Source organism: Dysidea avara, chromosome 4, assembly GCF_963678975.1.
Source record: "Dysidea avara chromosome 4, odDysAvar1.4, whole genome shotgun sequence".
NCBI lineage: Eukaryota > Metazoa > Porifera > Demospongiae > Dictyoceratida > Dysideidae > Dysidea > Dysidea avara.
Genome location: NC_089275.1, coordinates 21,694,821 through 21,722,173, shown reverse-complemented (window position 1 = coordinate 21,722,173; position 27,353 = coordinate 21,694,821). Strand labels below are relative to the sequence as shown.

The 27,353-nt window shown below is 39.7% G+C and overlaps 1 protein-coding gene across 3 annotated transcripts; it reads right to left on the bottom strand.

The window, feature by feature from the left end:
• Positions 1 to 10,211: 10,211 nt before the first annotated feature.
• On the bottom strand, positions 10,212 to 26,928 carry LOC136254305 (condensin-2 complex subunit D3-L-like). Of its 3 annotated transcripts, none has more exons than XR_010700428.1 (10): positions 18,249 to 18,302; positions 15,424 to 15,510; positions 12,142 to 12,229; positions 11,306 to 11,455; positions 11,070 to 11,160; positions 10,849 to 10,911; positions 10,665 to 10,800; positions 10,461 to 10,554; positions 10,361 to 10,408; positions 10,212 to 10,297 (listed from the first exon to the last, which is right to left on the bottom strand). XR_010700428.1 is itself a non-coding variant. In XM_066046981.1 (10 exons), the coding sequence occupies exons 6-10, from the start codon at positions 20,009 to 20,011 to the stop codon at positions 11,928 to 11,930; spliced, it is 315 nt and encodes a 104-aa protein (XP_065903053.1). In that variant the 5' UTR covers positions 20,012 to 20,084; positions 24,021 to 24,089; positions 25,016 to 25,129; positions 26,320 to 26,436; positions 26,735 to 26,782; positions 26,836 to 26,928; the 3' UTR covers positions 11,779 to 11,927. The 3 variants fall into 3 exon arrangements, 2 of the variants coding, with proteins under 2 accessions (XP_065903053.1, XP_065903054.1); XM_066046981.1 differs by lacking the exons at positions 10,212 to 10,297; positions 10,361 to 10,408; positions 10,461 to 10,554; ... (2 more) ...; positions 11,070 to 11,160; positions 11,306 to 11,455 and adding exons at positions 11,779 to 11,933; positions 19,979 to 20,084; positions 24,021 to 24,089; ... (2 more) ...; positions 26,735 to 26,782; positions 26,836 to 26,928 and having other exon boundaries at positions 12,142 to 12,218; positions 18,249 to 18,360; XM_066046982.1 differs by lacking the exons at positions 10,212 to 10,297; positions 10,361 to 10,408; positions 10,461 to 10,554; ... (5 more) ...; positions 15,424 to 15,510; positions 18,249 to 18,302 and adding exons at positions 20,002 to 20,084; positions 24,021 to 24,089; positions 25,016 to 25,129; ... (2 more) ...; positions 26,735 to 26,782; positions 26,836 to 26,876.
• Positions 26,929 to 27,353: the final 425 nt, after the last annotated feature.

The window sequence follows — 27,353 nt, the reverse complement described above, 5'->3', positions numbered from 1 at the left end:
ATTGGTTTTGCAAGGACATGGGTGTCCACCCAAAACTAATTATGTGCAGACATTGTGCTATTTGTGCGGATTTTGTCCGTTGTCCGTTGACCGCACGTTAATTTAAGGCCTGTTACAGTGACAGAATATTCAGTGCTGTAGACAATTTACAATACTGCAACACTGTTTTAAATACAACTAATTTTAGTGGCATGCAACTGCAGTCAACTAACATTCATTTTAGCTGTTAATCCCTTAGCAACATTAATTACTTTTCATCTTGCATTTCATTAAAACAATTACTGCAAGATACTATAATAGAGCAGTCACAAAGCAACTCTAATAAAGCAATCAAAGTTACAGCTTAGTTACAACTTCTACCTAGCATTGCATTGTGTTGTTACAGGAAGTTAAGTTGCTAGCTACTTACGGACTTTACAATATAAAAATACAACACTTGTAGAAACGTGACTGTTCTATTAGAGTGTCTCGATCAACTCGACTAATAAAGCGGAGGATCCACGTCACTGCCCATACTACAGTACAAGCTCTTGCACTGTTACACAGCGACCTCAATAGACAGGTTTCACTGTACATAAATTCAGTGATTTAGACCAGTATGTGTGAATGAGTACTTTAACATCGATATCTGACACAGATTCGCTTACTGACTTCTTCCAGAGTTCCAGGACTTCTGATGATGATGTAAATGGCAAATGATAAGATAGCCACGATAGAGAAAATGGCGAGTTAAAGTCCAGAGATGACAGAGGGGCACGTAATTATCTGTCTTAAATAAACGGCTTTAAAATTTATATTGCTTACAAATAATCACACCAGAAATAAGCTTGATCTGTCAGGCATGTTCAGAGGATCTTTGGCTGTTGCGAAGGTTGTCGTTTTGTGTTGCAGAGATTGAGACACAATCAGTGAGTTGCCGTGCATGTATTTGTGTTGTAAAATTAATTGTAAAACGTAAGCAAAGTTCATTTAATTAGCACATACCATGACAGAATATATTTTGTACAGTTGAGTCTCTATCATGATAGTATAAATCCAGGGTGACACTGTAGTATCCCAGTGTTATCTTGATAATCCTTCACTAGTACAGTGAAAACATGTCATTGTAGGAATGAAATATCTCTTCTGACATTAGGCCAGGCAAACTTGATTACCTGTTTCTCATCCATAAAAATTTGGATTTCCATGCGGACGGGAAGTCATTTTTCAATACTCATTATTAAAGAAAATGCTCCAAATCAAGCTGTCTGTTACTATAAAGGTTAACTAAGAAGTAGCATCCACTATTTCTGAGGTGTTGGTGACATTATCTGTGCTGTAAAATGATAGCCAACTTTCTTATCATCAAAATACATGTGCATGTGATTGATAATAGCAATAATGAAATTAGATGCGGTGGGGTAAAAAGGGATGTGGACGGGGATGAGAAACAAAGTTTGCCTGACCTTATTAACCCTTAAATCCACAAAGAGCTTTTGTGCTTACACAATATGGACATGCATGGCAAGTTGGCAACACTAGGTGGGGTAACTTAATTCTTATAGCCTACAACTACACATTGGTTTAAATCTGTTCACTGGGCTACTTGGAGAAGTTTAAATGAACACTGTATCTACAGTGGCTTACTTGTTCTGAAGCAATGAACAACAGTGAGTTGCAGCGTGTTTCAAAATTCTTGCCACGTGTTTAATTTCAATAGTGGGTTTGCTCACGTGAGTCATATATGGCCTGATAGAAATAATTTAAAGGTGAATCGGACGGAAGTTGTTGCAAGGTGATAGGAGCAACCACCATCGAGTTATGGACAATTTCATAAAGGGTTTGCATGTTTCCTTACCTAATAGTTATTTACCATGGCTAGTTTTGGCCTCACCATTTAGTGTTAGGGTAAAACCCTAGGTATCATTTTAATCCTTGTTACATCACAAGTAGAATGACGTAAATTGCATAGCCATAGGATGGACAATACAAAAATTACAGTGCTTTGTGCAAAACATGGATATATATTAACCCTCTCACTGCCACAACCGCCATATGGCGGTTTCGATTATAAACGCCCGTAGCATCACATTCTAAACGTTCTGTAACTTCAGTCGAGCATTTTAGTAGCCCCTGAGCTTATCCTGTAGTGGACACACCTTTAAGTGAACGGGAACAGGGATAACCGGTCCCTTGTGCACTATTACACAATTAGATGATGCAATCATGTACTTTCGGAACATTAATAACAAGTATTGTAGACGATTCTTTGACGTGACAATGGCACTACTAATAAAGAGAAACAGTAAGGAGAGGGATTATACAGGTTGGAGTGGTGTATTGCTACTTTTGTACACCTTAAAACAGTGACCTCGTGCTTGTATGCATATGCTCACTTGCTCAAAAGCTAGAAAACCTGACTTAGAGATAATTGCTTCAACTGTAAACTGGTTAGTGATGTTTATTGTATTATTATAAACAGTGCTAGCCAGTAAAGTAGTGTAATTTCACATTTGGTTTCACTTAGATAGATTTTCGTACTTTAAAGAATTTGGTGGTGAGGGGGTTAAGTTTTAAATCCAGTTTTCTGGATTATGTGGGTTTAAGGGTTAAGGAGGTGGCTGCATTATGCAGCCGCTTTGTACACAGTTGGCACATGAGGGGATTTTTACAATGGCCAGTTTAGACAGGTGACCTCATTATACACTGTGTTTAAAGCCGTACTTAAAGGATATATGAAGCCAGAAGCATATAAGCACAGAAGATTTAACCATGCAATATTTATATAGTGCAACATTGCCTTACTTGGAACACCACAAATCCACAGGCCAATTGGTAAGAAGCATCTACAATGCAGCTATTCTTGTATCATTAACTGACTATAGAGAGGGATTTAGTGATGGATTTATTAGTGTGTGGCAGTGTGTGAGACTGGCAGTAAGAGGGCAAGTGTTGCTAACCAACCTGTTAGTAAACTAACCAACCTGTTAGTAAACTAACCAACCTGTTAGTAAATGTAAAAATGTTGATCCACGTGGGCTATGTCATCACAGATGGAACATTTCAAGTTGGCTGCAATGGCTGGCAGCTCAAAGTGTAAGAATTTTCACCTTCGGTGCTTATAAGCTCCTGATGAAGCAAAGATGATGTCGTTATCCATAGAATATCTGGAAAGATATTTTTCAGAACATCGGTTTCAGCTCTACTGTATAGTAGCCAAGGAATAAGACAAAAAAGTAACACCATTTACTTCCAGCATTCCAGTGGTTTAGTGGTGACCACAAGTCAACATTGTCTGAGTAAACTGTGGTGGGTTTTCAGACTACAGAAGCCCTGGAATGCCTTCAACACATGAGATGCCAAATATCTAATGCCCTGAGTCTTACCACAGATCTATTTACTCGAACATGATGACCTTGCCCCTCCATTAATCTAGCTGATTTATAATGACATCATGGTGTAAATAAGGAATAGTGATCACACCGCTTGGTGTGTGAAGCTGACTCAAAAATACTCTAATACAACAGTCACCCTAATAGAACAGTCATACATGTAGAACTGTGTTCTGTAACAATAAAACTGAACAAACTAAAAATATTTTAAATTGTAGTAAGGTTCCAAGCAATAAAAGTAGTGAAAACAGAGATGAGTGATGGTACTATTACAGCATAGCTCGGTAGGAAAATCCCTACTTTGGCATTGAACAAAATAACTACAACATGCCAATGTACAAATTTGCTCACAGAGCTATGCTGCAATACCATCATTCGTCTCTTGTTTCATTATTTTCATTGCTTGGATCCTTACTTCAATTATAATTTATTATTCTTAGTAGCACATACGTACGTATCAAGTTACTGAAATCACACTGTGTGTATGGGTGACTCAAGTAGCATATTTGATGGGCAGGTATGACATAATGGCCCTTATCCAAAATGCACAAAGCCATACAAAGTTTGTTACACTGACCCTGTTACGTCTGCTACATTATCACATTTCGTTCGGCTAGCCCCAAAAAGTTAAAACAAGCTAAAAAATGAAGGAATGATGTAAATCCTGTGTAAAAGGTAACATCACTATCATTGTCTTTGATTTGCTCAATTGAAAATAGCACTGGCTCTAAATCCAAATCATCAGAACAAGCCTTTATAGCCATAAACAGTGTCATTATTGTTCAGCTATATTAATACGGAACAGTTGTTTTTAAAGCTCAGTAGTATAAAAACCACCTTACAGTATTATATTTAAAAAACAGGTGCAAACATGTTTACTTGTTACTGACAACTACATACTACAAGGACAACTACATTCAGTCACTGTATAACATAGAAACGCACCTTCTCTCGGGTAGTTGGAAAAGGCGGATACGGTCGGACACGGACATTTTCAAAAAGCACTTTTACATTTATGCAGTATATGCTTTTACATTTATGTAAGTTATTTTTTATACCTAATGCTGTTTTTACAGCAGTCTTCGCTTCGAGACCCAGGCGTCGATCCTTTCATAGCGCTTATCCATTTATAAGCGCACGTGCGAAGGACTAAACCAGCACTCCACTGCATGCCAAAGACCATAATGGTGTTGTACACATGTTCTAAAGTCTAATACAGAGTTATATAGTTGTAGACATTAGCTTGTATGCCCCATGCAACTTAGCTTAGCAGGCCAAATCCACAATCTTACGCCTTTTAGTATAAGGCGCAGGCGCTTATACCAAGTGTTGAGGATTTCAAGGACCTGGCCTACGAGATTAAGTTGGGACATGCTAGATTAATCTCTGTGACTCTGAATTAGATTTCTAGAGCACGTATACAACACTATAATGGTCTTTAGAGTGCTAGTCTATCCTTCGCACGTGCGCTTATAAATGGATAAGCGCTATGAAAAGATCGACGCCTGGGTCTGGAGGCGAAGACTACTGTAAAAACAGCGTTAGGTATGAAAAATAACTGTTATATAAATGTAAAAGTCCTTTTTGAAACTGTCTGTGTCCGTGTCCGCGTCCGTGTCTGCATCCGACCGTATCCGCCTTTTCCAACTACCCCCTTCTCTCAATGATCACTGTACAAATCAAACCCCCACGAAGCAGGTGACACAGACATGACACCAACAAAGTGCGATAATGTCAAACTTTGTATGGCTTTTTGCATTTTTGGATAAGGGCCATTGAGGTAAACACAAGGTGTGAGGCTCTAGCTTATGTATACATGGCCAGCTGATCCTTCGACAAGATGAAAACTTTACATAGCAATTGAACAGGGTTGATAATGAAAGGTAATGATGCAATAATAAACAACAACTGTCATAACATTAAGAATTACAGCTATAATAAATCAATGGTCTACCAATGGCGGCATTGATCAATCAACATAATCACTTGATCAGAAATGGTCAACCATTATATTGTACTCTGACACAATATATGGACACATACAAATGTCTGAATGTAAACTACATGTTCTAAGTTCACTACAATACTTTAGGGTATACTTGTACAAATACAGTGGAACCTGTCTATAATGGTCACCTTGGGACCAGATATATCTGGCCTTTATATACAGGTGGCTGTTATAGAGAAAACCTGTATAAGGTGGTCAGCAGCATTTTAGTGACTATGGCCGTTATAAATGAGTGACTATCATTAAGAGGCTTGCGCCAACCGCAATGCAGTAATATTTCAGTACAGAAAGGACAAGGTGAGCTTGTTATGAATGTTGGTTATAGTTATTGAATACGTTTAAGTAATGAAGCCTGATAGATTAATTGAAAGGCAGGAAGTGTGATAATTGTGCATTAATTGAAATGGTGCCATGGTGTCAGACAGTTGGCTTACAAGCCACCAGTAGCGACTGCTATATGAAGGAGAAAGTTATGTATACAGTGATTCATCAGCGAATTCTTGGTTGGCCATTATACTCGTTAGACAGGTGACCACTTAATGCAGACAACAATGCATACATTTGTATGGGAAAATATTTAGGACCTACTCTAGTGTCCATGGCCGTTCTGCAAAGGTGACCGCTTAATCCAGGTGACCGTAACACAGGTTCCACTGCACACATATTGTTTCACTACACACCTTGCAGTGATCTGTAGAGATGGCACGAGACATGATATTTTCTATCAACAGTAAAGTAATCTTCTTCTGCTTTGTCCAGTAGTGACATGTCTTCTTAAAGTAACGTCTATTGTGTGCAGTTGGACAAAAAGACAGTAAAAAGAAATGTAAGGAACATTTCCATTACATACTTGTACCATATTTGACTGGTTAATAGCTGTGGCTGAAATAACTTTCAGCAAGGAAAACCCTGTGGCTACTATGTGAAGGTGGCTACTATATGAAGGTGGCTACTATGTGAAGGTGGCTACTATGTGAAGGTGGCTACTATGTGAAGGTGGCTACTATGTGAAGGTGGCTACTATGTGAAGGTGGCTACTATGTGAAGGTGGCTACTATGTGAAGGTGGCTACTATGTGAAGGTGGCTACTATGTGAAGGTGGCTATTATGTGAAGGTGGCTACTATGTGAAGGTGGTTACTATGTGAAGGTGGCTACTATGTGAAGGTGGCTACTATGTGAAGGTGGTTACTATGTGAAGGTGGCTACTATGTGAAGGTGGTTACTATGTGAAGGTGGCTACTATGTGAAGGTGGCTACTATGTGAAGGTGGTTACTATGTGAAGGTGGCTACTATGTGAAGGTGGGTACTATGTGAAAGTGGGTACTATGTGAAGGTGGCTACTATGTGAAGGTGGTTACTATGTGAAGGTGGTTACTATGTGAAGGTGGCTACTATGTGAAGGTGGCTACTATGTGAAGGTGGCTACTATGTGAAGGTGGCTACTATGTGAAGGTGGCTACTATGTGAAGGTGGCTACTATGTGAAGGTGGCTACTATGTGAAGGTGGGTACTATGTGAAGGTGGCTACTATGTGAAGGTGGCTACTATGTGAAGGTGGCTACTATGTGAAGGTGGCTACTATGTGAAGGTGGTTACTATGTGAAGGTGGTTACTATGTGAAGGTGGTTACTATGTGAAGGTGGCTACTATGTGAAGGTGGCTACTATGTGAAGGTGGCTACTATGTGAAGGTGGTTACTATGTGAAGGTGGCTACTATGTGAAGGTGGCTACTATGTGAAGGTGGGTACTATGTGAAGGTGGCTACTATGTGAAGGTGGTTACTATGTGAAGGTGGTTACTATGTGAAGGTGGCTACTATGTGAAGGTGGCTACTATGTGAAGGTGGCTACTATGTGAAGGTGGCTACTATGTGAAGGTGGCTACTATGTGAAGGTGGCTACTATGTGAAGGTGGGTACTATGTGAAGGTGGCTACTATGTGAAGGTGGCTACTATGTGAAGGTGGCTACTATGTGAAGGTGGCTACTATGTGAAGGTGGTTACTATGTGAAGGTGGTTACTATGTGAAGGTGGTTACTATGTGAAGGTGGCTACTATGTGAAGGTGGCTACTATGTGAAGGTGGCTACTATGTGAAGGTGGTTACTATGTGAAGGTGGCTACTATGTGAAGGTGGCTACTATGTGAAGGTGGGTACTATGTGAAGGTGGCTACTATGTGAAGGTGGTTACTATGTGAAGGTGGTTACTATGTGAAGGTGGCTACTATGTGAAGGTGGCTACTATGTGAAGGTGGCTACTATGTGAAGGTGGCTACTATGTGGAGGTGGTTACTATGTGAAGGTGGCTACTATGTGAAGGTGGCTACTATGTGAAGGTGGCTACTATGTGAAGGTGGTTACTATGTGAAGGTGGCTACTATGTGAAGGTGGCTATTATGTGAAGGTGGCTACTATGTGAAGGTGGTTACTATGTGAAGGTGGCTACTATGTGAAGGTGGCTACTATGTGAAGGTGGCTACTATGTGAAGGTGGGTACTATGTGAAGGTGGCTACTATGTGAAGGTGGTTACTATGTGAAGGTGGTTACTATGTGAAGGTGGTTACTATGTGAAGGTGGTTACTATGTGAAGGTGGCTACTATGTGAAGGTGGCTACTATGTGAAGGTGGCTACTATGTGAAGGTGGCTACTATGTGAAGGTGGCTACTATGTGAAGGTGGTTACTATGTGAAGGTGGCTACTATGTGAAGGTGGCTACTATGTGAAGGTGGTTACTATGTGAAGGTGGCTACTATGTGAAGGTGGTTACTATGTGAAGGTGGCTACTATGTGAAGGTGGCTACTATGTGAAGGTGGCTACTATGTGAAGGTGGGTACTATGTGAAGGTGGCTACTATGTGAAGGTGGTTACTATGTGAAGGTGGTTACTATGTGAAGGTGGCTACTATGTGAAGGTGGCTACTATGTGAAGGTGGCTACTATGTGAAGGTGGCTACTATGTGAAGGTGGCTACTATGTGAAGGTGGCTACTATGTGAAGGTGGCTACTATGTGAAGGTGGCTACTATGTGAAGGTGGTTACTATGTGAAGGTGGCTACTATGTGAAGGTGGCTACTATGTGAAGGTGGCTACTATGTGAAGGTGGCTACTATGTGAAGGTGGCTACTATGTGAAGGTGGCTACTATGAGCTGGTGTGGACAGATTCACAAGAGACTGACCTTGTTTATTCATCCTTCAATACTATCATTCATTTTAATTTCTCTCTCAAAAACAATATTTCCTGACCTAACACAACTCCTTTGCCCGGCTTCCACTTCAAACATGTCTGATTAACAATTATATTGGTATATTTAGATACAAGCCACGGCTCTTATCCAAGGGCAGCTCGTATGACTATAATTCTAAGCTGTGGAATGGCCACTATCCATGGGTGGCTATTGTACGCACTGTGGCTATTAACCAGTAAAATATGGTACATGTAGATGTACATGTATACAAAACAGTGTATGTACTTACATACGTACATAATAGTTCACTTACTGGAGATCTTCATCTGATGCTATCACATCAAACAACTACCACAAAAACTTTTCCATTTCACTAGGTAGACTAGAAATATAATGAGACCAGTAATAAAACTTTCTATGTCCTACTTGTGTACTGTATTTATCCATATAGACACCCAGGCTTATTGTAAACTAGCTGGACATTATTGTTCTTCCTTGTAGTAGCTGCTGTTGATAACCATATTGACAATTCACAAGTTGGTTGCAGTAAGCCTCACTTTACAAATCAAGCCACTTACAGTACAAGACCTTGTATTAAGGCCAGCCCCCTGGTCTTTTCAATTAGAGCCAGGCATTTACGCTTTAATACGGATAAATATGGTACTATGCATGCAGTGTGTATCATCACAAAGATGTGCAGAATTCATGCTAGCACATAATTCATGCTAGTGCATCCTTGGTTATCCTAACCCCAGTTATCCTAGCAACTGGAGTATTCAAACATCAACAGATAACATTGAATTGGAGTATTTAGTCACTAGTGTTCAGTAATTGAACCATATACAGTATATCAATGGCTTCAATAACAGTTTCCTAACAAATTCACATTTCATCTTTATTCTACGAACAATGGTATTTGGATGATAACTGATGATCAACTGTGCATCAGACTGGACGCTTACTCAGTGTAGGGAAAAATAAGTGACAATAGAAATTCTTCAAGGAGCAAGAAACGCTTTTCCTGGACACTGATCTCTTTGTCCATAACCATTGGCATCACTCCATCCAGCCATAAACTATACGCATGAGACATACAAGAATAAATAATTGGCCTTAAAACCTGTGTCTGATTCCCATCCCTACTCTAAACCAGAATCTATGCATATGACTTAGTAACCCCTCGGACGTTGTGATAAGTACCCAAGCAAATGTCTGTGGAATGTCAGGCCCCCACAGACACATACAAACACATAAGAATTGTACTACTGGATATTGATTCCACTGACTTCACTTATTGAACTACGTATCAGAAACACTGACCTGTGAAGGATGGTACAAGTGGGAGCATCAATGGTGAGTGAGTTGAGTGAGATGAGGGCTTGTTTGTGGACTGACAGAGCTGGGTCCATACAGTGATCATGGAATATCTGAACATCCTATCAATATCATATGTAGGCAAAGGTATGGCATATACAAACACATACACGTACACACACATACACGTGCACACATACACGTACACACACATACTATGTTTTATATGTGTGGGAAAGATATGAAACGTGAAAACACATGTTCAAAACCAAAGCATGTTGGATATTGATGAAATCAAGCTCATAGTATTAGCGATTATTGAGTTTCACCTCTGTGTACACCTGTATGATTATCTTAATGTAACAGTCAGTAGAAAATGAGAAAAAAATCCTTGCAGAACCTTATTAGAAGCACTACATGCACACATACACATGGAGAGGTGAAGATGTACAAAACAGTCATATTTCATTACGTACCTCTTTCCTAATATGGTTTAGGTCAAGTCTCACTAATGCTTCCAGTGCCTGAAAGAACACTCCACCATTATATTGTATGTCATGTGAGGTCATTGCACACCTGTATGGCTGCCTCCTAACGATCACTTTATCTTTAGATGTTCTATGACATATCATTGGTAACATCAACTCAGCATGTGATATGGCTTCTTCACCTGATAGTGTATAACCCACAATACATTGTAACACTGAATAATGTATTGCAAATACATGAAAATAATACACACACACACACCTGTACACACACACGCACACGCACACACACTTGTTATCTTCAGGTGTTTGTTGCTCAACATTGGCAATTCTTTGGTAAAACCAACTCCTTCACAACTCGAATCAACTCCACATTATCAGTAGAGCCAGCAGCAGAAGACAATGATGTGAGAGCTCTAGCATGAATCCTAACAGAAGATAATGGAACACCAAACTACATACAAACTGCAACGCACACTATCACACTCCATATATGTAGTATCAGACATACACACCAGTCACCATCAGAAAGGTACCAACTATTCATATACACGTAGGTCAGTGTGGATGTACTGTTGACCTAATACTCTAATATAACATACGTACATGCACTATTTCAGAGAATTATTTTTATATTCCACTTGTGTACCGTATCGTACTAGGAGCATAATAACATACAACACGTTTAGCTGCTTACACTGCAGATCGGTCGGAACATCTTGACAGTACCATCGTCAAGAGAAACTGATAACTGAGAAAATATAACTGATCTCCAGTCAGTTCCTCACCTGAAGATACAGAATAAATAGCGAACAGCACACACCCGTATGCACACACACACACACACACACACACACACACACACACACACACACACACACACACACACACACACACACACACACACACACACACACACACACACACACTTACCATGATTAGCAGCAACTAGTAACATGGAATGGATCATCAGACACAAGTGTTGAGATATGTGGGAAGGACACAACTGGGCCACCTCCCCTAACATGAAGAGATGTTTGATCAGAGAATCTTCGGTCTATGTTCTATCTGACGGTGTGGACTCTGTAAAGATAACATATCAACATATATTTGTAATATAAGACTGTACCGCAGAGAAGTAATTTTATGGTCTTAATGTACATGTAAATACTATGCAAACAGTGATTGTTTTACTGGAGCTCAGTTATGCACAGTTAAGTAATTGTAACTACATTGAGGTAGTACATAACTATGTGTGTTGTAGCTACATATATTACAATGGCTGGCTTTTTAATTTTTGCACCTACAAATTGAAACTTAGGCTAGTCATAGAATCTACAGTAGCTTACCAGGTAGCACTCTACAAACCTGTGGGTTGTTCCACCACAACAGAGGAGCAGAAAATTGAGAATTTGCATAAATCATTTCAATGGCGCTTAAATCGTTTCCAACCTCCTCAGGCATAATAGAGTATGAAGCACGATCACTGTGGCTGTGTTAAATTACTACAATTCATATGTTCTTCAACAATGTAATCCTTTTATTTGTTGGTATCTTATGACTGTTCACAAAAGGTTTTTATCCATGTTTTCGTCAGTGTAAATCACAAAAAAAAGTTGGTAAAACATAAAGTGCCTTTCATGGTACATGTACTACTTTTAACAGTGCATATAACTAGAGTGAAATATTTGTATTGTAGACTTGCAATTGATCAATACCAATACTCGTAATATCGGTATTGATACAGCCCTAATATTTTGATAGATTACCTTTTCCATTGTGTCAATGGCAGCTCCAGTAGCTAGGTAGTCCGGTTCAAATCCTAATAAGAGTCTCTCCAGTTGTTCTAAACAATGTCTAATATGTAGGTATTTATGTATCATCATTACAAGGTGACAAGCAAAGTATGTACGTAATTGTGCACACTCTCGCAAGATGACATTACATTTAAGTGGTACCATATAAGTTACTAACTTAAGCATCCTTGAATGTTGCTATTAATAATGTTAGTCACATATCAGGGTTCAAAATAACCAAAAACATATGTGTGGCCATCCACACAGATTGCACTGCACCATAGTCAATATGCAGGAACTGGGTTTATGGTTCTCCAGGGATTTTTTTTTTTTGAAAATCAAGCCACAATATTGAATTTCACCTTTTATCTGGGTATATTATTGTGTTTTACAAATAGTTCTTACAATTACTTAGTACACATACTGATACAAGTCAGGAAACAATATATAAGTAATAATAACATGTTATACAGGTAAAATTGCACACTAGGTAGCTTCATGAAGAAAACAGATGATCCCATTCTTCTAGCAAGTCATTGTTCTTGTATTAACTTTTCCCAGCCCAGGATATTTAGAATCACTATAATGTCCCTCATGAGGGTAGGGTCTGACCAGCCTAGTCTTGATTTTATGCAGTCACTAACTTTTCTGCAGACATCTTCATAGTGAGTCAAGTAATATTCTTTCACTTGTGTGAAATATTTTACTTCTTGTGACTGGTACAAAACTTTATTATCCTCATTTGTAAACTTTTAAGTGTTGCACTGTAGGTTGACCATTGTTCCAGGGGTTTAGAAGTAAGAGTTTCTGTTTCACGTTGGGTTTTCAATAGACTCGTAAGTGCCCCTAATATATCTATCTTATCATTTTGCATTACTTTAGAGAAAACACTACATGGTATTAGGATATCAATAAACAATGCACATCCTAGAACATACTTTGCATTAGTCCACTGTAAATAATACCCTTTCAACTTTGCCCGGTCAGTACTTTTTACAGCTGGATCTACAGATAAAACTGCAAGGTGGTGGGTATAAGCACTGTACTTAGAAAGGATTCGTTTCATTACACAAAGCTTGTGTGTTACCCACCCTGTCCCGTTAGCTCTAATTGGCTTTATACCACTGTCATCAAAGCTTAAAAATTCCTATATGTCACTGATTTTGTCCACCAATTCACGGCTTTTTTGGGGAGATTTTTCATAGAGATAATATAATTTTAATAGCATGTCATCTATTGAATCAAAATAGGTGCCACTCAGAGCATTTTTATGGCCAGCTCTAAGCGGTGGGCTAAACACCACATCCGGTAAACCCAGTCAAGTTTTTTTTTCAATTATACCTTTCAATCCAGCATTAGCAATATTTGCTGATGCTCCGTCTGTTCCAATACCAACAAGTTTTTGACAGTTTTCAATATCAACTGATTGTACTCCTAGGGGCCTAATGTATTTCGTGGACTGGACTCACGGACTGGACTTGCGGACTGGACTCACACACTGAGCTGGAAACAGCTTTTAAACAATAATCCAGGCATTATCCATCTCTTGCAACACTGGAGACACCACTATCGAGCTACAACTGCTGATACTGCTCTTCCTTACAGGTAAACAAACTAGCGGTGCACTAATTAATTAGAATACACTTACGATACACGAGTACTAGCAGTGATAAAGCGTGGTAGAGGCTATTGTTGTAGTTTAGATGGTTTTCCTTTATTGCTTTAGCACTAGTGCTAGGGTTGTAGAGATGAGCTAGTAATAATTCTTAGCAGGGTAGCTATAGGTGGCACTGCCCAGCGAGGTGATGGGGCTATGCAAATAAACTGACTCATCACTACAGTCCTAACACCAGCGCTAAGTACTGGAGCAACAAAGGAAAAACAGCTGAGCTACAACAATAGCCTCTATCACACGTTATCACTGCTAGTACTCGTGTATCGTAAGTGTATTCTAATAAATTAGTGCAAGCACTAGTTTGTTAACTTGTAAGGAAGAGCAGTATCAGCAGTTGTAACGCGATAGTGGTGTCTCCAGTGTTGCAAGAGATGGATAATTCCTGGATTATTGTTTACAAGTTGTTTCCAGCTCAGTGCGTGAGTCCAGTCCGCGAGTCCAGTCCGCAAAATACATTAGGCCATTCCTAGGCCATTTAAACATTTTTGTACAACATCAAAAAGTCCTTCTGTTGTAACAGATTTTGGTCAGATCAGTTTAAAGTACACAGTTCTGGTGTGAATTTTTTCATCATGACCATCAGTATCACAATAAATCAACAATATTGCTTCATTGTCAATATTACCTTTGTCTGTGGAGCCATCTAGTAAAATAGAGAAGAACTTTGTGTGGTTAATCTTATTAACTATTTCCCTTCTACTTGCTTCTGCTATATAATGTACAAATACCCTTCCAGATTTCTCATTTGTATAAGCGACTCTAATGCCTACTCCATGTTTCTTCTCTAGTTCACAAATACTTGGGTACTTCAAATATGACAGCTTTTCAGTAGCTACTAGATAGGCTATGTCAAATTTCCGCCTTAGTCTAGCACTTTCAGTGACAGGTATCTTTTCAATAGCTCTAGCAATGGGAGCATAGGTGGATGGGCCGTCTCCTCTTGTGATGGCGTGCTCCTTTTCCAACAGACTCATAACCGTGCAGTGTTGTATGGTTATGGCATGGTCGCGTATGTTGCTGGTACGCAGTGAGTCGGCTCCTACTATCCACTTATTGCTAAAGTTTCTTGAGCTTTCTATTCGTTCCTTAAATCTACAACACACTGAAAATTGCAGTGCCACTACTGTCTTCTTGCCGACGTGTGTCTGAGTTATGCATTCCAGCCATATGAGGGATTTGAGTTCTTTATCGAAGTCTCTCTGCCACTTCTTAAATGTGTCGAACTGAATAGTACGCTTTCTAGCTCCTTGTTCATTATCTTTGTCATTGTCGTCGTCATCGTCTCTACTATTGTCCGGAGTGTGCGTGGTACGGCTGCTTGCGTGCTTACGCTTCATCGTGCAGGGCGTTTACAAGGTTATAATTTTTGAGCGGCAGTCATAACCGCATGATTTTTTTATTGGGCGGTCATGGCTATAATTTGCACAGAAAATGACCGATGACTGCACGTTATTTTGAACCCTGCATATAAAGTTGCATGCTCCCTTGTCAATAGGATTCAATACACTGCCAGTCAGATACATATTTACACAACAAAAGTAGTCTCCATATTCAAGATACACCAAACAATCATCCCTCACCTTGTAAACTCTTCAGTTGTTGCTGGGACATCTTGTTGGTCACACATCCCAGTATGGTCAGTACCCTCCTTAGGACACCTGTATCAACTGTAACCATGAACAATATGATACACATGTGTACAAACAAAAAGTGTGTATTAAGTGTGTTATCTATATTAATGTAACACTTTCACACCTCAGATTAAAGGAGCCACCCAGGCTACATTTTGTATGTACCCCTACTTGTAGCTCAGCTAGTTGGACTACAGTACATATGAAATGTAGCCGGTCTACAACTGGGCAGTGGTTATATAAACATTGAGACCGAAATCGATTGTGGGGATTGATTAATACTCACGTGATTAGGATGCACGACTTGGATTTTGCCATGAAGACGGAAAGCATTTTGTTATCCTCGTTATCCTACAAGTTAAAAAAGTTGGGATAAAGTGAGAACTATAGTTTAGTCATCAATCCTTTCCACATGTTTTCAAATATAGTATAGCGGCGTAGTCCCAAAATTGGCAATATTGTGTACTTTTTCATAAAACATGAAACCTTCCACATAAATAGCACTCCTTATGACATGCATTTAAAAAGATATAGTACCATTGCTGAGTTGACCTTTGGTGGCCTTTATGACAAAACTGATCAATTTTCTGTATAAAAATGGCCATAAAGGTCACCAAAGGTCAAATCAGCAATGGCACTATATCTAAAAATACATGTATCGAGGAGTACTATTTATGTGGAAAGTTTCATGGTTTTATGAAAAAGTGCACGATTTTTTGGTTGTGCCACTACGTATATTAATATGGGAAATGCCCCTATCATGAAGCTACCACTCTACACGGAGTAACCATCCTACAAGCAAGCTTACGTATCTAGGCTTTTAGTGAACTCTGTACTTTTTTCATAAACAATTAAAAAGCACTGATTAAAACATTAAATTCGCGTAACTGAAATTCTTTGTGATATCTCTAGGAAATGTCCGTTCATCGTAACCGAACATAACCAGAATGTACTACCTGCTGACCCATAATCAAAAATTTTAGGTATGCATATACGTATAATACACCAGTGGCTGGCTTGTATTGGCTTGGGTGATTGATCGTCCTGTACAGGCCATCAGCCTGACAAGTGTAACATCACAGGGCATTCAGGCTTTGCCTGATATGCATGCCCTCTGCCACAAGCCTGGGCAGTCAGGTATATAATAATATCAGGCAAAGCCCCTCATGCCCATGTTAGGGTTCTACCAAATCAATACAGAAAAATACCTACCGATACCTAGCAATACATTTTCACCGATACAGATACTGATACTGATAATTGCCATACAATTTACACACCTCTCAAGTTAGTTATGTGTGACTGCTCTATTACAATATTTTATTGTGCAGTGACTGTTCTACTAGAATATTTCGATCTTTTTCATGCAAACAGAGTAATTAAGTAGCAGTTGTTCAATGTTTTAACAAAGCAATTCCTGCACCTTTTATGCTAGAATAATACACAACACTATTTCCAACTTGTTATACCTCATGTTTTGCTAGCATAGCATTTATGATGATAGTTATGATTATGACGATTGGCACGAGTGGTTATTAATCGGTATCGGAATACCTAAATATTGATACCGATCGATACCAAAAGCCCAATATCGGCTCTGATACCAATCCGATTATCGGTGGAACACTAGCCCATGTTACAACTATTACATGTAAGCATGTACACTGTGGATAAAAAACATAACACACAGACATAACACTGTAATAGAGCCGTCATTTCTTCTACATAGCATATGAAATTCACGTCAGAATAAAAAGTGAGACTGTCAACTATATGAAAGTACCAGCCACTAAACTTTTTATAACATTAATATTGCTTACCGCTTACAATAAATTCAAGATACATAACTGTTTTAGCTGGGTAGAGGGGTATGTACACAAGACTACAACAACAAATGGCCTAGCATGGAGAGGTCCTGTTAGAATATGTGGTGTATAAGTAGTATACGAGTTATGCAGCATACAGTACAATAGAACTGTATGTTAGGAATCATGAAGGCTCTTCTGGCCAAAAACATCACCTTAAAACAAGCCTTATAGTACCTACATGATGTCTTGGTAGTATTGGTTAAGCCCAAAACTATTTTCAGTGCAACCCAAAACACTTCCAAAAAGTACAAAATATATATATATATATATATATATATATTCAGTGGAATTTCCTGCTGACTGACTGCCTATTTGATGCAAGCATAACTCGATAATGGCTAAAGATATGGGCTTATTTTTTTTCACTGTTTGACGTCGTTTCAGCTCGACATGTACTTTTTGGCATACCGCAATACATACAATGCATGCTTCATGGACTTACTGTACCTGTGTCCTGCTTTGTGTCCTAATTATCTTTGCTGACAGTGCAAGGTGTTGATTCGTAGTAATGGTGTGTGATGCCTTCTCTAAATCTAAAATGGCAACCATCCGAGTTTTCTGTTATGACTAGATTGATTGTGGAGGTCCTTCTCATAGTATTCTTTGTTTGTAATGTACACTGTATAACGGGCTGAACATAGCTGAAGACAAAGTGTAATGGCCACTTAGCTATTTTAGTAACAGTAATTGATGGCTGGGGTGCACATTCAGATAAAACAATAAGCCTGGTGTCATTCTACTAATGTAGTATTCTGCTTGTATATATAACGTCAAGTATAGTCTGTTTGTTATGATATCTTTGTGTGTGTGTGCATGCGTGCGTGTGCGTGCGTGCATGTGTGTGTGTGTGCGTGCGCGTGTTTACTTTTGTGTGCGTGCGTGTGTGTGTGTGGAGACAACAGATACCTGGTGTATCTTTTGACTGGCTGACACATTGCTGAGAGAAACAGATCACTGCCATCTCATCCACCAGGTAACTAGCAAATGTTGCAACAATCTCCAGTATCATCCAAGCTGACTAGAGAAACATACAATTAAGGTACAAACACTGTACGTAGCAACTCATGCAGCAAAGATAAAGTGTATTTAAATGCAGTACGTACGTAGTTCAAATATCAAACAGTATTGTTTAAGTAGGGATTGGCCTTAAAATGATGTGCACTGCCTAAAATACTGTCTTTAAAATCACCCTATAGAGATATCTTACATGATAAAATCACCTTTTTGGAATATATTAATCCATCTAACAGAATTAACACACACACACACACACACACACACACACACACACACACACACACACACACACACACACACACACACACACACACACACACACACACACACACACACACACACACACACACACACACACACACACACACACACACACACACACACACACACACACACACACACACACACACACACACACACACACACACACACACACACACACACACACACACACACACACACACACACACACACACACACACACACACACACACACACACACACACACACACACATACACACACCTACAAGGTATAGATATTTTTTTGTAAACAAAATTGTCAAAACTTGTAATTTTGGTCTGCCAGTCTGCCTGACTAGTCTCAAGGCTAAATGAAGCAGTGCATGGCTACCATTTTAACAAATTTACTAGCCTTTTGGGCTTCTGACAAGTGTTAGCCCTCTGCAGCTTGTCTTTTTTTCTTTTATCTTCAATCAGGCTGGTCATTGTCTTTTTTATGAAACCCATATCAAGGTGTTAATTTTTCATATAAACACTTCCTTGAGTAGTATTGCCACAAAATTATTTAAAGAGATTATGTTACTATAAGAGGTACCAAAGATCTATTTACTCAAACATGTTGACCTTGCCTCTCCATTGGTCTAGCTGATTTATAATGACATCATGGCGTAAATAAGGAATAGTGATCACACCTCTTGGTGTGAGAAGCTGACAAGGTTCCAAGCAATAAAAGTAGTGAAAACAAGAGATGAATGATGGTACTATTACAGCATAGCTTGGTGGGAAAATCCCTACTTTGGCATTGAACAAAATAACTATAACATGCCAATGTAGGGATTTACTCACAGAGCTATGCTGCAATACCATCATTCATCTCTTGTTTCATTATTTTCATTGCCTGGATCCTTACTTCAATTATAAATTAATACTTTTTAGCAGTACATATGAGTCAAATTACTGATGTCATGCTGTGTGTATGGATGCCTCAAGTAGCGTATTTGACGGACAAGTATGACATCATTGAGGTAAACACAAGGTGCAACGCTATAGCTTATGTATACATGGCCAGCTGATCCTTCGACAAGATGAAAACTTTACATAGCAATTGAACAGGGTTGATAATGAAAGGTAATGATGCAACAATAAACAACAACTGTCATAACATTAAGAATTACAGTTATAAAAAATCAAATGGTCTACCAATGGCGGCATTGATCAGTCAACATAATCACTTGATCAGAAATGGCCAACCATTATATTGTACTCTGACACAATATATGGATACATACAAATGTCTGAGCGTAAACTACATGTTCTAAGTTCACTACAATACTTTAGGGTATACTTGTACAAATACACATATAGTTTCACTACACACCTTGCAGTGATCTGTAGAGATAGCATGAGACATGATATTTTCTATCAACAGTGAAGTGATCTTCTTCTGCTTTGTCCAGTAGTGACATGCCTTCTTAAAGTAACGTCTGTTGTGTGGAGTTGGACAAAAAGACAGTAAAAAGAAATGTAAGGAACATTTCCATTACATCCTTGTACCATACTTGACTGGTTAATAGCTGTGGTTGCAATAACTTTCAGCAGGAAAACCCTGTGGCTACTATGTGAAGGTGGCTACTATGTGAAGGTGGTTACTATGTGAAGGTGGCTACTATGTGAAGGTGGCTACTATGTGAAGGTGGCTACTATGTGAAGGTGGCTACTATGTGAAGGTGGTTACTATGTGAAGGTGGCTACTATGTGAAGGTGGCTACTATGTGAAGGTGGCTACTATGTGAAGGTGGCTACTATGTGAAGGTGGCTACTATGTGAAGGTGGCTACTATGTGAAGGTGGCTACTATGTGAAGGTGGCTACTATGTGAAGGTGGTTACTATGTGAAGGTGGCTACTATGTGAAGGTGGCTACTATGTGAAGGTGGTTACTATGTGAAGGTGGCTACTGTGTGAAAGTGGCTACTCTGTGAAGGTGGTTACTATGTGAAGGTGGTTACTATATGAAGGTGGCTACTATGTGAAGGTGGTTACTATGTGAAGGTGGCTACTATGTGAAGGTGGCTACTATGTGAAGGTGGCTACTATGTGAAGGTGGCTACTATGTGAAGGTGGCTACTATGTGAAGGTGGCTACTATGTGAAGGTGGCTACTATGTGAAGGTGGCTACTATGTGAAGGTGGCTACTATGTGAAGGTGGCTACTATGTGAAGGTGGCTACTGTGTGAAGGTGGCTACTATGTGAAGGTGGCTACTATGTGAAGGTGGCTACTATGTGAAGGTGGCTACTATGTGAAGGTGGCTACTATGTGAAGGTGGCTACTGTGTGAAGGTGGCTACTATGTGAAGGTGGCTACTATGTGAAGGTGGCTACTATGTGAAGGTGTCTACTATGTGAAGGTGGCTACTATGTGAAGGTGGCTACTATGTGAAGGTGGCTACTATGTGAAGGTGTCTACTATGTGAAGGTGGCTACTATGTGAAGGTGGCTACTATGTGAAGGTGTCTACTATGTGAAGGTGGCTACTATGTGAAGGTGTCTACTATGTGAAGGTGGCTACTATGTGAAGGTGGCTACTATGTGAAGGTGGCTACTATGTGAAGGTGGCTACTATGTGAAGGTGGCTACTATGTGAAGGTGGCTACTATGTGAAGGTGGTTACTATGTGAAGGTGGTTACTATGTGAAGGTGGCTACTATGTGAAGGTGGTTACTATGTGAAGGTGGCTACTATGTGAAGGTGGCTACTATGTGAAGGTGGTTACTATGTGAAGGTGGTTACTATGTGAAGGTGGTTACTATGTGAAGGTGGTTACTATGTGAAGGTGGTTACTATGTGAAGGTGGCTACTATGTGAAGGTGGTTACTATGTGAAGGTGGTTACTATGTGAAGGTGGCTACTATGTGAAGGTGGCTACTATGTGAAGGTGGTTACTATGTGAAGGTGGCTACTATGTGAAGGTGGCTACTATGTGAAGGTGGCTACTATGTGAAGGTGGTTACTATGTGAAGGTGTCTACTATGTGAAGGTGGCTACTATGTGAAGGTGGGTACTATGTGAAGGTGGCTACTATGTGAAGGTGGCTACTATGTGAAGGTGGCTACTATGTGAAGGTGGCTACTATGTGAAGGTGGCTACTATGTGAAGGTGTCTACTATGTGAAGGTGGCTACTATGTGAAGGTGTCTACTATGTGAAGGTGGCTACTATGTGAAGGTGGCTACTATGTGAAGGTGGCTACTATGTGAAGGTGTCTACTATGTGAAGGTGGCTACTATGTGAAGGTGGCTACTATGTGAAGGTGGCTACTATGTGAAGGTGGCTACTATGTGAAGGTGGCTACTATGTGAAGGTGGCTACTATGTGAAGGTGGCTACTATGTGAAGGTGGCTACTATGTGAAGGTGGCTACTATGTGAAGGTGTCTACTATGTGAAGGTGGCTACTATGTGAAGGTGGCTACTATGTGAAGGTGGGTACTATGTGAAGGTGGCTACTATGTGAAGGTGGCTACTATGTGAAGGTGGCTACTATGTGAAGGTGTCTACTATGTGAAGGTGGCTACTATGTGAAGGTGGCTACTATGTGAAGGTGTCTACTATGTGAAGGTGTCTACTATGTGAAGGTGGCTACTATGTGAAGGTGGCTACTATGTGAAGGTGGCTACTATGTGAAGGTGGTTACTATGTGAAGGTGGTTACTATGTGAAGGTGGCTACTATGTGAAGGTGGCTACTATGTGAAGGTGTCTACTATGTGAAGGTGGCTACTATGTGAAGGTGGCTACTATGTGAAGGTGGCTACTATGTGAAGGTGGTTACTATGTGAAGGTGGCTACTATGTGAAGGTGGCTACTATGTGAAGGTGGTTACTATGTGAAGGTGGCTACTATGTGAAGGTGGCTACTATGTGAAGGTGGTTACTATGTGAAGGTGGCTACTATGTGAAGGTGGCTACTATGTGAAGGTGGCTACTATGTGAAGGTGGCTACTATGTGAAGGTGGCTACTATGTGAAGGTGGTTACTATGTGAATGTGGTTACTATGTGAAGGTGGCTACTATGTGAAGGTGGTTACTATGTGAAGGTGGCTACTATGTGAAGGTGGTTACTATGTGAAGGTGGCTACTATGTGAAGGTGGTTACTATGTGAAGGTGGCTACTATGTGAAGGTGGCTACTATGTGAAGGTGGCTACTATGTGAAGGTGGCTACTATGTGAAGGTGGCTACTATGTGAAGGTGGCTACTATGTGAAGGTGGCTACTATGTGAAGGTGGCTACTATGTGAAGGTGGTTACTATGTGAAGGTGGTTACTATGTGAAGGTGGCTACTATGTGAAGGTGGCTACTATGTGAAGGTGTCTACTATGTGAAGGTGGCTACTATGTGAAGGTGGCTACTATGTGAAGGTGGCTACTATGTGAAGGTGTCTACTATGTGAAGGTGGCTACTATGTGAAGGTGGCTACTATGTGAAGGTGTCTACTATGTGAAGGTCGCTACTATGTGAAGGTGGCTACTATGTGAAGGTGGCTACTATGTGAAGGTGGCTACTATGTGAAGGTGGTTACTATGTGAAGGTGGTTACTATGTGAAGGTGGCTACTATGTGAAGGTGGCTACTATGTGAAGGTGTCTACTATGTGAAGGTGGCTACTATGTGAAGGTGGCTACTATGTGAAGGTGGCTACTATGTGAAGGTGGCTACTATGTGAAGGTGGCTACTATGTGAAGGTGGTTACTATGTGAAGGTGGCTACTATGTGAAGGTGGTTACTATGTGAAGGTGGCTACTATGTGAAGGTGGCTACTATGTGAAGGTGGTTACTATGTGAAGGTGGCTACTATGTGAAGGTGGTTACTATGTGAAGGTGGCTACTATGTGAAGGTGGTTACTATGTGAAGGTGGCTACTATGTAAAGGTGGCTACTATGTGAAGGTGGCTACTATGTGAAGGTGGCTACTATGTGAAGGTGGCTACTATGTGAAGGTGGCTACTATGTGAAGGTGGCTACTATGTGAAGGTGGCTACTATGTGAAGGTGGCTACTATGTGAAGGTGCGACAGCGATTAACAGATTCACAAGACTTGTTTATTCGTCCTTTAATACTATCATTCATTTTAACTTCTCTCTCAAAAATGATATTTCCTGACCTAACACAACTCCTTTGCCTGGTTTCCGTTTCAAACGTGTCTTATTAACACTTGCATCGGTATATTTAGATACAAGCCACGGCTCTTATCTGAGGGCAGCTCTTATGACTACAATTCTAAGCTTTGGAACAGCCACTGTACGTGGGCAGCTATTATACGAGCTGCGGCTATTAACCGGTAAAAGATGGTACATGTAGATGTACACACACACACAAAGAGTGTATGTACTTACATACGTACATACACACATGAATAGTTCACTTACTGGAGATCTTCATCTGATGCTATCACATCAAACAACTACCACAAAAACTTTTCCATTTCACTAGGTAGACTAGAAATATAATGAGACCAGTAATAAAACTTTCTATGTCCTACTTGTGTACTGTATTTATCCATATAGACACCCGGGCTTATTGTAAACTAGCTGGACATTATAGTTCTTCCTTGTAGCAGCAGCCGTTGATAACCATATTGACAATTCACAAGTTGGTTGCAGTAAGCCTCATTTTACAAATCAAGCCACTTACAAGACCTAGTATTAAGACCACCCTGGTCTTTTCAATTACAGCCAGGTGTGCATCAACACAAAGATGAACTAGTTTGTGTATAATTCATGCTAGTGCATCCTTGGTTATCCTAACCCTAGTATTCTAGCCACCTTGAGTATTCAAACATCAACAGATAACATTGAATAGACCATATTCCAAATGATGTCACGAAATAAAATGGCCACGGCTATTAGGGGTATATTCTAACAATTTCAAGTGAGAGTTCCAATGGGGCTTTAAAAGATTCAAATCACTATTCAATCCTGGAAGATATTGACTTAAAACTAACAGGTACAGTTATAAGGATATAAAATCTATTCTCTAACGCCAGGTTAGAATTTTTCAGCTGGTTTTCAAAGTTTAGAAGAAATACTATTGTTTATTTGCTGTAATAACCAAACTTGGTAGTTTCGCCTCAATATCTTTATCTTGTTTGTTAGCCTCAATATCAATCTTCGAAATCCTGATCGCTATTGGTCATAATACTCGAAAATATAGGAGTCCCCCAAAATAGAAAATTCGTGTAACGTCATTTGGAATACGATCTATTGGAGTATTTAGTTGCTGGTGCTCAGTAATTGAACTATATACAATAAATTAATGGCTTCAATAACAGTTTCCTAACAAATTCACATTTCATCTTTATTCTAGGAACAATGGTATTTGGATGATAACTGATGATCAACTGTACATCAGACTGGACACTTACTCAGTGTAGGGAGAAATAAGTGACAATAGAAATTCTTCAAGGAGCAAGAAGCACCTTTCCTGGACACTGATCTCTTCGTCCATAACCATTGGCATCACTCCATCCAGCCATAAACTATACACACGAGATACACAAGATCACATTAAATAAACAATTGGCTTTAAAATCTGTGCCTGATTCCCATCCCCACTCTAAACCAGGATCTATGCATATGACTTAGTAACCCCTCAGACATTATGATGAAGTACCCAAGCAAATATCTGTGGAATGTCAGGCCCCCACAGACACACGGGAGTGTATAAACAGTGGAATGGAATACTGGAATGGTGGAATACTGGAATGGTAGAATGGAATTTTTTAAAGTTCAATATCATTTTTTACATCCAAATAAGTACAACTCCTCCCCTTATGTAAGCAAATAAATAGAATTTCCTTAAAGTCAGCTTATTTAGCATAATTCACTTCACCATAGACAAAGTTTACTAATGTAATGTACTGTAAAGTCAGTTATGAACATGCACAATAACAGTTTATTTGGAATACTAAGAAGACTCCGGACTTAACGCTTGTTCCCCCAAATGATAAAAAGTTAGCTAGCTAGCTGATTACATGAATGCATTGTAAAAGCACATTCACTGTACAATAAAGTGTTCATTTATTATCAACTCTACCAGTTAGGCACTGGAGGACGAACACAGAATGCAGAGCCTGTACGAGATGTTTACCACTAACCTAGGAACCTAAGCGAAAATTATTGGGAAAAGAGAAATGCGATCTTGTAAGCATTTACAATGAGCCTTTTCCACAATTATGTCAGAAAACAAAATTTAAGCCACAGTTCATCATGGCAGTGCCATGTTGCACACTGAACTGAACCAGTTAGTTTCACACAAGTAATAAAGTATTGAGTTATAAGTCATACAAGTGTTGTGGTGAGGAAAAGTATGCTGACTTCAAGGGGAATCCTATTTATTTGCTTACATAAGGGGAGGAGTTGTACTTATTTGGATGTAAAAAATGATATTGAACTTTAAAAAATTCCATTCCACCATTCCAGTATTCCACCATTCCAGTATTCCACCATTCCAGTAGTCCATTCCACTGTTTATACACTCCCCAGACACACACAGACACATACCAGTATTCCACCATTCCAGTAGTCCATTCCACTGTTTATACACTCCCCAGACACACACAGACACATAATAGTTGTACTACTGGATATAGATTCCACTGACTTCACTTTTTAACAATTTTAGTCAACATTTGTCATACAGTAATATTGAGCTATCAGAAACACTGACCTGTGAAGGATGGTACAAGTGGGAGCATCAATGGTGAGTGAGTTGAGTGAGGTGAGGGCTTGTTTGCGGACTGTGCAGAGCTGGGTCCATGCAGTGATCATGAAATATCTGAACATCCTATCAATATCATATGTAGGCAAAGGTATGGCATATACAAACACACACACATACTATGTTTTATATGTTTGGTAAAGATATGAAATGTGAAATGACATGTTCCAGACCTAAACATGTTGGACATTGATGAAATCAAGCTCATTGCATTGAGTTTCACCTCTGTGTACACCTGTATGATTGTCTCAATGTACGTAACAGTCAGAAAAAAAATCCTTGCAGAACCTTATTAGAAGCACTACATGCACACATACACATGGAGAGGTGAAGATGTACAAAACAGTCATATTTCATTACGTACCTCTTTCCTAATATGGTTTAGGTCAAGTCTCACTAATGCTTCCAGTTCCTGTAAAGAACACTCCACCATTATATTGTATGTCACGTGAGGTCACTATACACCTGTATGGCTGCCTTCCTGACGATCACTTTATCATCAGATGTTCTATGACGTATCATCGGTAACATTAGGTCAGCATGTGATATGGCTTCTTCACCTGATAGTGTATAACCCACAATACATTGTAACACTATCAATAATGTATTAAAAATACATAAAAATAATACACACATACACACCGGTACACACCTGTACACACAAACACACACACACCTGTACACACACACACACACCTGTACACACACACACACACCTGTACACACACACACACACCTGTACACACACACACACACACACACACACACCTGTACACACACACACACACACACACACACACACACACACACACACACACACACGTGTACACACAAACACACACACCTGTACACACAAACACACACACACACGTGTACACACAAACACACATACCTGTACACACACACACACACACACACACACACACACACACACACACACACACACACACACACACACACACACACACACACACACACCTGTA

What these genes read in the sequence shown, in the direction of transcription:
- LOC136254305 (XM_066046981.1), bottom strand. Translation starts at nt 20,011, where the DNA reads ATGTCTCATGCTATCTCTACAGATCACTGCAAG. An exon ending in TCTCTACAGATCACTGCAAG is followed by an intron (nt 18,361 to 19,978) that starts GTGTGTAGTGAA and finishes ATGTTTCTCTAG; the next exon opens with TCAGCTTGGATGATACTGGA. An exon ending in ACAACTGAAGAGTTTACAAG is followed by an intron (nt 12,219 to 15,423) that starts GTGAGGGATGAT and finishes GACATTGTTTAG; the next exon opens with AACAACTGGAGAGACTCTTA.